Source organism: Heloderma suspectum, chromosome 10 (genome assembly GCF_057233095.1).
Source record: "Heloderma suspectum isolate Gila_16-S chromosome 10, 16-S_ref, whole genome shotgun sequence".
Classification (NCBI taxonomy): domain Eukaryota; kingdom Metazoa; phylum Chordata; class Lepidosauria; order Squamata; family Helodermatidae; genus Heloderma; species Heloderma suspectum.
Window position 1 is genome coordinate 17920441 of NC_139467.1, and position 13307 is coordinate 17933747.

General features: G+C 43.4%; 1 protein-coding gene across 1 annotated transcript; it reads left to right on the forward strand.

Moving 5' to 3' along the window:
* The first annotated feature begins 11086 nt into the window (after positions 1-11086).
* LOC146337846 (free fatty acid receptor 2-like) lies at positions 11087-12142 on the forward strand. Its single transcript, XM_084816326.1, has one exon. The coding sequence runs from the start codon at positions 11087-11089 to the stop codon at positions 12140-12142; it is 1056 nt and encodes a 351-aa protein (XP_084672452.1).
* The last annotated feature ends 1165 nt before the right edge of the window (positions 12143-13307 follow it).

A 13307-nucleotide genomic window follows, 5' to 3' on the forward strand; every position in this document is an offset into this window, starting at 1 on the left:
AATCTTGATCTGAATAACAGAATTTGTTGGATAGCCACCCAAGCTCGGTAAACATGCAAGCATTACGAACATAGCAGATGCTGCCCAATCCGAGTTTCGCCAGCATCAGCACTGTAGACAAGCATTGCAGCATGGAATTTACATCAAGGGATGCCACCAAAACTTGAAATTAGGCAGTTCGTTGATAGAATCTATGATGTTAGTAATGCCCATTTGTGTACCAAGCTTGGATAGCTATCTAACAAACTTCAGTATTTTCATAATTCAAACCACCTGCCCAGTCCACATGATGAAAGTGTCTAAACTCCTCCATTTCTGCACATGTCCTGATGTTGATTGGTTTAACCCTCCTTTCTGAAGGAAATGTAAATGTCCTGTGTGCAAAGCTCATGCTCATGGAACGAGGTCACTTAACCCTTTAGTTACTGTTTTGAAAACCAATCAGCATAAAAGTTAGGATTAGAAATCCTTTGATGAACCAGCTGCATTTGAAGATTCAGTCATGTAGGTTAGTAATGGGGAATCCACCCTTATTCAATATTTCTTTTTCACTCATGGCTTGGCTTCCTTTCAGCTAGTTATAGAAAATCATTTTTCTCTAATCTAAATAAACAAATAAACAGATTTTTTATTGTTTGGTAAACAGGTTAATGACACTGTCAGGGGATATTGGAAAGGAAATCCAAGAAGAAGGAGGTCAGGAAGGGACTGGTGCAGCCTGGAGTGGGTGAGAGGGATATCTGGACTTTGGCAAATGGAGAGTCTTCTTCTTACTCATGCCAATCAAACTACAGCTCCTTCCACTGGCTCTAGTGGGTCCATACCAACTGTAGGGTAAATAGTAGGGGACATGAAAACAGTGAGGAGAACATAAGGTGGTGACACATGATGTCATGCCACATAGAGTGATGCCACACTATCGATCCTAATATGTACTTCATTGATGTGCATACACAACAATTTGTATATACACAGGTATTGTAATAATGGAGAACTTTCACTGGAGATTGGATTGAAGTAATCAAAATGTGACAAACAAACTACCATTTCTGCTGTGGTATTTTCATCCCTCTTTATTACCATCCTAACAGGCAATGCCAACCCCATCTGCACAAAACATCCTTCAGTTTCAATAGAGATTAGGTTGGTGTCTCTACATTGGTGGAGAAAGTGGATAGGGAGACATTTTTCTCCCCCTCTCATAATCCTAGAACCCACCCTCATCCCATAGAGCTGATTGGTGGGAGATTCAGGAAAGATTAAAGGAAGTAAAGGAATTAAAGGGCCTTCTCTGCTGTGGGACCCAAGTTGTGGAATGCCCTCCCCTTGGAGGCCCAATTGGCACAGACATTGGTCTCATTTCAGTGCCAAGTAAAAACATGGCTTTTTACCAAAGCCTTTGAGGGCTAAATGCATTCCCTAGCACATTGTTTTAACTGTTTTATTGTTTTAGATTTTAACCGGTTTTAGCTTGTTTAATTATAGAATCATAGAATAGTAGGGTTGGAAGGGGCCTACAAGGCCATCGAGTCCAACCCCCTGCTCAATGCAGGAATCCAAGTCAGACCATCCCTGACACATGGCTGTCCAGCCTTGTCAACGCCTCCAGTGTGGGAGAGCCCACCACCTCCCTAGGTAATTGGTTCCATTGTTGTATTGCTCTAACAGTCAGGAAGTTTTTCCTGATGTTCAGCCGGAATTTGGCTTCCTGTAACTTGAGTTGAGAAATTAATAGTTTAATATGTTTTTAGGTATTTAAATTATTTGTTTTATACTGTTTACATTGATGTTATCTCTATGCCTCCCTGAGATCTTAATGATGTAGGGAAGGATAGAAATGTTTTAAATAAATAAATAAAATAATAAGTAATTCTTCACGCAGCACATAGTTAAATTATGGAATGAACTACCACAAAGTGTAGTGATATTCACCAATTTGGGTGACTTTAAAAGGGGATTGGACAAATTCCTGGAGGAGGAGGCTCCCAATGGCTACTTGTCCTGATGGCTACATGCTACTTCCAGTATCAGAGGCAGTACGCCGATGTACACCACTTCCTGAGGAACATAGGAGGGAGGGTGCTGTTGCACTCATGTCTTGGTCATGGGATTCCTGTGGACAGCTGGTTGGCCACTGCTTGAACAGACTGCTGGACTAGATGGACCTTGGCCTGATCCAATAAGGCTCTTCTTGTGTTCTTTATTCAATTTGTACCCCACATTTCTACCAAGAAAATGGCACTCCAGGAGGCTTAAAATGGCAAATGAATAAAGTCAAGATTAAAAAAATAATAAAACAAATACATAAAAAAACCAAAAATAACAGAATAAAAACAGCACCCAACCCAACAGACCACACCACAGGTGTGGTTTATAAAAATGTCTTTGGACCAGGGTGACTATCCTCATTAACTTCAGCTTTACACTTTCTCTGGATCTATAGATTGTGCAAAAGAGGTACACATTATAAATGTTCCAGGACAGCCTTCAAGAAACCAGCACCCTCCATATATGTTGGGCTGTAACACCTATCATTCCCAGCCAGCATTGGTCTTGTTGGCTGAGGGTGGTTGGTTTTGTAGTCTAACATATCAGGAGGGCACTGGTACAGGGTGTGTCAGGGTGGAAACTGAGCCCACAGAGCCCCAGAGCAGTTCTGATTCTGAGGAAGAACAGCAATCCATGGGAGAGGAGCTCGCTCATCTCTCACAAGCACAGCAGCTGGCAGAGATTCCTTCTGCCAGCATTCCTGGGAGAGATAGTGACCCTGGCAGTGAGAGAGTGCTGGAGGGGGGCTTGCTGGATGCTCGGCACAGACGCAGGGAGCAACGACAGATGGAGGGCCCCGAAAGGAGGTGCTCCGCTCATTTGGCGCTCAAACAATGGTCGTGTCCCGAGGACCCAAGGGAAAGAGGGAGGATCTCTCCCTAGCCCATAAGTTCAGAGTCTTCCCATGGTTCCCCTTCAAACGGGGACCAACTGCCTTACCTGGAGCTTAGGCTACTCTGCTATCTTTCCCCAGTGCTGTTCCTTGCTTAGTCGCTAGTGATTAGTATCTGAAAGAGTCATAAAGGAATAAAGGAATAAAGCCTTGGAAAGAATCCTCGTCTGTGTCCTGACTCCTGAGTTGGCTGTTGGAGGGGACTGCAAGAGGCAGCTAGGGTGCTCCTGACAGGGAAGCTCTGATTGAATTGTTTCCTGTTCCTCCCATCCCTGTTATGAAAGTCATCTCCCAAACATAAGAGGAAGAGTTCTGTAATTCAAGGACCTCATACTGTTCAACATCTGTATGAAGTCATTGGGTGAGGTAATTAGGAGTTTTGGGGTGGGGTGTCACTAGGGATGTCAGAGAAATCTGCTGCAGATTCAAATGAGGCCGGATTCTTTGGAATCCAGCCTCATTTTTTTATTATTATTTTTTAAAGATATGGCAATCGGCAGGGACAGGGAGGAGGCAAATGGCTCTGGCTGGCAGGGGGGAAGGTAAGCGGCCCCCAAGCCAGTTCCCCCCCCCCAGAATCCTCACAGAGCGGAGCTGCTCTGGAGGATTCCAGGGGGGAGGAACAGATCACCTCCCCCCCCCCGGATTCCCCACCGGAACAGACGGTGGGGAATCCGTACACCCCTAGGTGTCACCAGTACACTGATGATGCTCAGCTCTACTTCTTCTTGTTGTCAGAGTCAGCTGGGGCGGTGAAGGCACTGGACCAGTATCTGAAGGCTGTAATGGGTTGAATAAACTAAAGCTGAATCCTGACAAGAGGGAAGCTCTGTAGATTGGTGGTTCCCAAGTCTGGGAATTGGATAAGCAACCTGTCCTGGATGGGTTGCACTCCCCCTGAAGGAGCAGGTGCATAGCTTGGGAGTACTTCTAGGTCCATCCCTGTCACTGGAGCCCCAGGTGGACTCCATGGCCTGGAGTACTTGGGGCAAGCTTCAGCTGATCCACCAGCTATGGCCTTTCCTGGACAGGGATAAACTAGCCACAGTAATGCATACACTCCTATCTTCCCAATTAGACTACTGCAATGCACTTTACATGGGGCTGCCTTTGAAGATGACTTGGAAGTTGCAGCTAGCGTAAAATGCAGCAGCTGGACTGTTGCACATAAATATAACGTAAACATCACGTAAAGATCACATAACACCGGTCTTTTTTTTTCAATTTTTCATGGTGAATCTTAACCAAACAAAACAACAAAACAAACAAACAAAAAACATTCTCCCCCACCCAAATATAACAACATATTCTAAAAGCCTCAGTTTCAAATATTGCAATATTCTAAGAAGAACAAAAGATGGAGAACAAAGGTTACACATAAACTTCAGTAAAAAGCACACCAGATATCCAAATATAAGTCAATTTGCAAGTTACACCTATATGTTGTTGTTGTTGTTGTTCAGTCGTTCAGTGGTGTCCGACTCTTCGTGACCCCATGGACCATAGCACGCCAGGCCTTCCTGTCCTGCACTCTCTCCCGGAGTGTGCTCAAGTCCATATTCATTGCATCGGTGATGCTATCTAGCCATCTCATCCTCTGCCGTCCCCTTCTCCTTTTGCCTTCAGTCTTTCCCAGCATCAGGGTCTTTTCCAGGGAGTTTTCTCTTCGCATTAGGTGGCCAAAATATTTGAGCTTCAGCTTCAGTATCTGTCCTTCCAATGAGCACTCAGGGTTGATTTCCTTTAGGATTGACTGATTTGACCTCCTTGCAGTCCAGGGGACTTGTAAGAGTCTTCTCCAGCACCACAGTTCGAAAGCATCAATTCCTTGGCGCTCAGCCTTCCTTATAGTCCAGCTCTCACAGCCATACATTACTACTGGGAAAACCATAGCTTTGATTAGATGGACCTTTGTCGGGAAGGTGATGTCTCTGCTTCTGACTATGCTGTCTGGGTTTGCCATAGCTTTCCCCCCAAGGAGCAAGCGTCTTTTAATTTCATGGCTACAGTCACCGTCTGCAGTGATCTTGGAGCCCAAGAAAATAAAATCTGTCACTGCTTCCATTTCTTCCTCTTCTATATGCTAGGAAGTGATGGGGCCAGATGCCATGATCTTCGTTTTTTTAATGTTGAGTTTCAAACCAGCTTTTGCACTCTCCTCTTTCACCCTCAACAAGAGGCTCTTGAGATCCTCTTCGCTTTCTGCCATTAGGGTGGTATCGTCTGCATATCAGAGGTTGTTGATAATTCTCCCGGCAGTCTTAATTCTGACCTGTGATTCATCCAACCCGGCGTTTCTCATGATGTACTCTGCATATAAGTTACAGGGTGACAATATGCAGCCTTGTCGTACTCCTTTCCCAATTTTGAACCAATCGGTTGTTCCATGTCTGGTTCTTACTGTTGCTTCTTGACCCTCGTACAGGTTTCTCAGGAGACAGGTAAGGTGGTCTGGTAGTCCCCTCACTTTCAGAATTTGCCACAGTTTGTTGTGATCCACACAATCAAAGGCTTTAGCAGGCTTTGCTAAAAGGCTTCATTTGTCAATGAAGCAGAAATAGAGGTTTTTCTGGAATTCTCTTGCTTTCTCCATGATCCAGCGAATGTTGGCGATTTGATCTCTAGTTCCTCTGCCTCTTCGAAACCCAGCTTGTACTTCTGGTAGTTCTCGGTTCGCATACTGCTGAAGCCTAGCTTGTAGGATTTTGAGTATCACCTTGCTGGCATGTGAAATGAGCACGATTGTGCGGTAGTTTGAACACTCTTTGGCATTGCCCTTCTTTGGAATTGTCCTTTTCCAGTCTTGTGGCCACTGTTGAGTGTTCCAAATTTGTTGTACGCCTATATACCACTCTTTCAAATGTTGCTAGTGTTATTAAGTCTTCAATCCATTGCATTATAGGCAGTGAGCTTTAATCTTTCCAGTATCGTAATATCAGTCTTTTAGCAACCACAAGGGCGCAAAAGACTCATTTACACTGAGCATGCATCACATTCCAAAAAACAGGTAAGTAATTTAAGAGAACTTTTACATCAGTAAATATAAAAGAGCTTTCCAATACAAAATTTATCCACACAGTAACTTCCTCCCAAAAGGAGGCAACTATTGGGCATTTCTTAAACATATGAATAAGAGAAGCATTGACTGCATTACACCTCCAACAACTGGCCGAATTTGACAAGCATTTATTAAAGAGACACTGTGGCATCCAATAGACCAAGTTTTTGCTGAATAAGATGTAACTGAAGATCCATAGAGATATCCGATACAGACACCAAAATGGCAGCCCATTGATTAAACAAAATAGGACATTCAAATTCCCTATTCCATTCCTGCTGTAAACCACATGTATCAAATTTGTTCATTGATAATAAGTATTTTTAAACATGAATCATAGGTCGATATATCTGGTCAGCTTCAATAAGTATTTCCAGTAATGAAAGAGACTCCGAAGCAGTAAAAGCAGCAGGATCTAATCTAGATATTAACAAATGTTTCAGTTGCAAATACTGACACAACACCGGTCTTAAAGGAATTGCAGTGGCTGCAACACATTTCTGGTCTGAATTCAAGGTGCTAGTGATGACATGTAAAGCCCTAAGCAGCTTGGGACCTTGTTATTTGAGGGAGCGCCTCCCCCTATATATGCTTGCCTGAGGAATGAGATCTGTTGGAGGAGCCCTCCTCTGCATCCCACCAGTGCAAGACATACACTATGGTGGGATGTGGGAGAGGGCCTTCTCTGCTGTGGCACCCCGGTTGTAGAATGCCCTCCCCTTGGAGGCCTGATTGGTGCAGACACTGGTTTCATTTTGGCACCAAGTTAAAATATGGCTTTTTACCAAAGCCTGTGAGGGCTAATTGGATTCCCAGAGTGTGTATGCTGTTTTAACTGTTTTATTGTTTTAGATTTTAAATTGGTATTAGCTAGCTGAATGATTTAATCTGTTTTTAGCTATTTAAAGTATTTATTGTTTTACACTGTGTAAATTTATTTTATCTGCATGCCACCCTGAGATCCTAATGATATAAGGTAGGATACAAATGTTTTAAGTAAATGAGGACCAGTAAGATTTGTATAGCGGGGGAGCTGTCCAGCAGAGATCACAGTGGGAAAGGTGTTGCTTCAGCAAGTACTAGGCTCCAACTGAGCAGCTCTATGGGGAATACTGATGCTCCACCTCCTTCATGGCTTGTCAGTAGGTCCCTGATCCAGAGCATGCTTCCTCCTCATGAGTAGGGCTCAAAGAGATTTGACGTGCTACCAAACCAGCACTGCATCTCTGGCTCTGGCTCTGCGTCTCTGGCTCTGCGTCTGGGCCTGTTGCCATCATTCTTCCTGGGGGTGAACCTAGTGGGCCTGGACTGAAGCAGGGGGATGGACCAGTCCAGGTACTTAGGCTCCTTCAATGCCACATCCTTCTCAAGCTTTGTTTCCAGTGCTCATCTCAGAAAGACTATCATATTTCTTTGACTTTAACTCTTGCAACCAAAAGGAAGGCAAGAGGATCCTCCTCCTCTTCTGAGATCTCCTCAGATTCCCAGATTGTCCTGGCAGGAAGGCGATGGGACACAAGAGATTACTGCTCAACTGTCCCTGCTGTGTGCAAAATGGACACAGCAGCAGTGGTGGCAGGGCAGCAAGGGCAGGAAGATGAGAGATAGCGCCACTCATCTCTCATCCTACTCACCCCACCATGGCGGTGGGGACAGGGGGATGAGATGGGACAGAGCTCCCCTCTCAATCTCCTGACCTTGCTTCTGTAGTGGCAGTGCCATTTGCCATAAGTAAGAAGTGCCATTTGATTTGATGGCTCACTGGAGATAGCTGTGGCTCAATGGTCACATCTAGGCCCAGGTCAATCCCTGGCAACTCCAGGTAGAGGCGGAAAGATTCAAGTTCTAGAGAGCCACTGCCAACTCAGTGTCAATGTTACTGGGCTAGATAGACTAAGGCACCTTCCAATGTTTCCTTAAAATGTTAATGGGAAACTTCTCCTAATTGTACTTTTTACATTGTCTGTGAGAATGACTGTTCTATGGTACTGTGGAGGATTTGGGGTAGACATAGATAATCTTTATGAGTTATGTAGGGGACTGGACATAGTTTCCATTAATGGTTTCACAAATTGAATGCTGCTGTGCCACTGAAATTGACTTCCTCCTACCTGATGAGTTGTTTCCCAGGAATAGTTGTTGCAAAGGGTAATGAGTTGTTTTTTCTCCTGATGACTTCACTTCCTTCAAAACATCACATAAAAACACTTTCTTTCTTGTACCAGACAGACACTTCACAGTGCCTTCACTTCACCACATACTTTTGGAAGACAAACTTCAGACGAGACAGGTAGGTTGTAACTCTGTCCCTCCAAACAAATCACTCAGTGCTTGTTTCAGTAGAATAGAAGTAAGATAGAAAATGCTGCAGGAATTGATGTAAAGAAATTTCAAAATGCTTACAGTAAAATGAAGAGTCATAATTAATAAAAACTTATGGGGATTACTGGATAGCAAGAAATGTGGGCGAGAATCAATTCCTCCAAAGGGTTGGATTCAGTAATACTATATATGGAATACTATAGTAATATTATTGATAGATAGATAGATAGATAGATAGATAGATAGATAGATAGATAGATAGATGCAGATACTGCTGATTAATTAAGTCTCATTGATTTCAACGGGTCTAGACTAAACCTTGATCTAATCCAATGTATTTGCCCTAAACTTGTTGTGAAGAAGGCTCTCTTTTCTGAGGGATGCTATCAGCAGAATTCCTTCTGGTTCATCTGAAGGAAATGAAATTTAGCTCACAATTAAAATTCAGTAATCTTTCAGAATTGAAATGCACAATGTGTAGAATATCAAAGGTTTTTCCAACATTGCATGTAGTGGGATACTTTAAAACAACACAAAATGATTGTGGCCATGATTGTGCCTCATATCCTATGCAAGGTTTGTATTTCACCAGGGGATTCAACTGGCTTCCCACTGGGCAGCTAAGGGGGTTTGAAGGAATCAATTATAGATGCTTATGGTAGTATCCAACAGCACTGCTAGTTCTATTGCGCCTCTGGGACCCCTGCTAGCGCAATAGTAAGCTAGCACTTCCCAAAGCAACCCTATGAGCAGAAACACATGTTTTCGTAATGGGATAGGTCAGCTGAATGCCTTTCTGCAAGTTCCACTGACCTGCTCTGTTCCAGAAATGAGTGGAAACACCCATTTCTGGTTGCTTCAGGAATTGCTAGCTGACTTCCATTTGACTAAACCTGCATATAGTTATATGATGCCATTCAGTAACCTATGAAATCCAAGGTTCGAATCCTTTCTGTGCCATATACCCAAACAGTTCTTAATAGTAAGAGGCAGTGCGGTGTAGTGGTGAGAGTGTTGGATTGGGAGCTGGGAGATCCAGGTTCTAGTCCCCACTTGGCCATGGAAGCTCACTAGGTGGGCCAGTCACAGACTCTCAGCTGAAGCCACCTCACAGGGGTGTTGTTGTGAGGATAAAACGGAGAGGGGGAGGATAATGTAAGCTGCCTTGGCTTCCTTTCAAGAGGGAAAAAGGTGGGATATAAATGCAAAAAAAATAAATAAAAGTAAGTCACTCTTTCTCTCTCTCTCCGTCAACACCTGTAATTTCCTGGTGTTTTGGAAGTTGAGAGCACATGTTAAGCCCTTGACATACTGAAAGATTTTTGTAAATGGGTTTTTGAAAGGTTTTTGTAAATTTACAAAAAACTTAAAGGTATTTTGTAAATTGAATTTCGTTACATTTTGAGAAGGCTGTGCCTTTAATGCTAGATGCCTGGACCTTTTAGGATAGTAGGCATTAATCATATTCACCTTCAAGAAGTCAGTACAATTTGGAAGATGGTATTTTAAACCCCAACATTCTTTCTGAGGAGACTGTGAGAATATAAATGTGACAGAGATTGGGAAAAGAGGTTCTGAGGAAACTGTGGATAGGAAAAGACAGAGACAGAAAAAGAGGTCCTGAGAAGGCTGAGCAGAGACCAAGAAAGAGAGCAGCAACTGCTGCATTTCCCCAGTTACCAGACAGCAGTGCCTCCATAAGCAACAGACGATAACTGAGGCCCACAGTTACTTCTGAGTCCTGAACTGTAGGGACATTCTTTCTGGGGACTGTGAGAAGAGAGAAGGACACAGGGATCGTAAAGGAAGGTGCTGCCCTTTCCCCATTTATCAGCTAGTAGATCCTTGACAACCGTAACTGAGGCCTACAGTTACTTCTCAGTCCTGGACTGCACAGCTACAGGTCTCCATTTGCACATTACTACTAAATGAACCCCAAGTAAGTCTATGGGGCGGGGGGACAGACACTACCTGTCAAACTGTGGTGGGAACTTGTCAATAAGTAAGCAATGTTATGCCCTTTCTATCTCAAATTGGCACAGAACATCCTTGATACTTCCTCTCCTGCACTGACAAATTTCAGCTTAATCTGTTGAGCAGTTTTCTCGGTATAAGCCATAGAAGCTACTGCCCCCAAATTCTTATTATAAAGGTGGACTGCGATTCAGCTGCCTCCCCCTTAACATAAGGCCATGGTGTGTGGCTATGGGGGTGGAACTCTTTCACGGACATACTGGTAGTATATGTACATGTACTACCATCACATCCTATTTGTTTGCTATGGTGTATATCAATAGTTTTCAATGTGCATTGTAAAGAAATTCAGAGTACCATTCCTGGATGAGACAACCCATCCTTATCAATCTTTCTGGAGAGAATGTAAGCTGTGCTCTCAGTTTCCATGGGACCGCAATAAAGCTGTATAGGCATAGCCTGTGTCCTGCATGAACTGAGCATGCATCCTGCAACTTGGATCAGATGGTTCCATATCAGATGAGCTCATGTGTAAAGTGGTCCATGAAGGTATAGTGTTTTATCACTGGTACATATGAATGTCTACTTTCTAATAATCAGGGAAATTTATTTGCTCTTAGTAAAGAGCTGATTCAAAACACCCCTGGGGATAAGACAGCAGTCACTAAACGATATAGGAAAAAATTGCAACTACATTCATTGGCTTGATGTTTCTCTTGATGGATGAGAAACACCTTTCCTGGTATTTTCATGTCTAATTATCTCTCCCTTCCTTTATAGTCCCTGAGAAGATGACAGATAAAAGCATTGTCCTTGCCATCTACATATTTTCCTTTGTGATTGGCCTCCCTTCCAACCTCATGGCCTGCTACTCATTCCTGAGGAAAGTGCACCAGAAGCCAGTGCCCATAGACATACTTTTGCTCAACTTGACCATCTCTGACCTTTTCCTTCTGATCTTTCTGCCCTTCAAGATGGTTGAAGCTGCCTATGACATGACTTGGCCTCTCCCCACCTTCCTTTGCCATCTGTCCAACTTCTGTTTCTACAGCAGCATCTACCTCAGCACCCTTTTCCTCATGGGGGTCAGCGTGGAGCGCTACCTGTGCGTAGCCTATCCTGTCAAGCACAAGTTAAACCGCAGGCCGACCTATGCCAAAGTGGCCAGCCTCTTCTTCTGGTTCCTGGCCTGTTCCCACTGTGCAAGCATCATCTATGTTGTTGAATTCCGAGACGGGAACAAGTGGAAACCTGAGGACAACTACACGTGCTACCAGAAGTTCTCTGAGAGCCAGTTCCCCATCCTCCTCCCTTTCCGACTGGAACTCTGCATTGTCCTCTTCTGCCTCCCATTCATCATCACCCTTTTCTGCTACATCAATGTTATTCGCATCCTGACCTCCATGCCCAACGTCAAGCCCCATAAGAAGCAACGGGCTGTGGGCCTGGCCGTGGCCACTATACTTAATTTTGCCATTGCCTTTGCTCCCTACAATATCTCCCACATTGTGGGTTTTATTCAGTACGAAAGCCCTTTCTGGAGGGTGGAGACTTTCTTCCTCACCTCCCTCAACACCACCTTGGATCCTGTCATCTTCTTCTTTTCTTCTGCCACCATTCGAAGAACCTTTGCTGACTGTTGGCTTGCCATGCACTGCAAACGCCCAGTGGTTCCATCACCATGCTGTTGGACTTGCTGTAAGGCTCCTGGGGACAAAGCTGAAGAATCCGTAGCTGGCCAATTAACTGCTTCAAACCTCCCCAGTGTACTGGCAGGGTCTAGCACCCCCATTCCTTCTACAACTCAGCAAAGATCCCAGATCATTGATGACTCTGCAAGAAGCTAGGGAAGTATGAGAAGTTCATCTGAGTTCTGTTTTTATGAGAATTTACCGAGTTGGACCTCCCAGAATGAAATGTTGGCCCAAACACAATCTGTAGTTGAAGTCTGTACAATGCAATTTGCAGTACAAAAATAATGTGTTTGAAAAATGCGTACATTTGGAAAATGTGCATAAAAATTCTTACTTACGAAAAATTCACTCAAACACATTTTAATGAACGGGAGAAAATTACGTACATTTCAAAAATGGATCCAGTTATTGCATAGATTTGGGAAATATCCATGAAAATATGCACACGTGTTCATGTGAAAAGAAAAAAAATTAGCTTGCATCTGATACAGACACAAGTCAGAATGAGCTTTGAGGTGGAAAAAGCTCACTAGGCAGAGATGGCCCAGGATATGTTGTGTAGTGGTTTGAATTATGAACTTGATTTTAACAACTTGCAACAACAAGTTGCAAGATTTTTAACAACAAGTTGTTTATTGTAAATTGAATTCTTGTGTTTTTTTCTATTGTGTTAGTATTATCAGTGGGTTGGAGTTTGTTTTAGAGAGAAAACCTCAGTTTACACACAGTTTACGCATGTGTGTGTGTGCGTAGATTAAGTGTAAGCATAAAATGTTGTGTGTTGCAGGGGGAGAACCATATTTACCGCCTTGATATTCTTGTGGGGGAAAGTAATAAATACATTCGTAAAGACATTAATAGAAGCAATAAGGAATAAGATTGCTACTTTTCAGCCCTATATGGTGTTAGGCTAAACATTCCCAGTAGCAGTGTCTTATCATGGCTGCTAAGAGCTTGATTCTTCAAAGAATGATGTATCCTCTCCCAGCCAATTCCCTGCAATGTGCTCAGACTAGGCCTGGCTGGCGATGGAGTAAACATCCTCCCATCACTTGCGTATTTGAAGCTGATGATAATTCGTAATGGGAGGTGGAAGCTAACCTTGAGAATAGAGGGAACAATGGAATGAAACTAGACACAAGGCATGGATGTCAGGGTTCTTTGGTTACACTCCTAGAGAATGGAAGGATATTATTATAAAGACACAATCCTGTGCATGTTTAGACAGAAAAAGGCCCTACAACTCCCAGCATTCCCCAAGAGCCTGATGTAGGACTTTTCTCTATCTAAACATGCATAGGATTGTGCCTTAAATGAC

What these genes read in the sequence shown, in the direction of transcription:
- LOC146337846 (XM_084816326.1), top strand. Translation starts at nt 11,087, where the DNA reads ATGACAGATAAAAGCATTGTCCTTGCCATCTACATATTTTCCTTTGTG.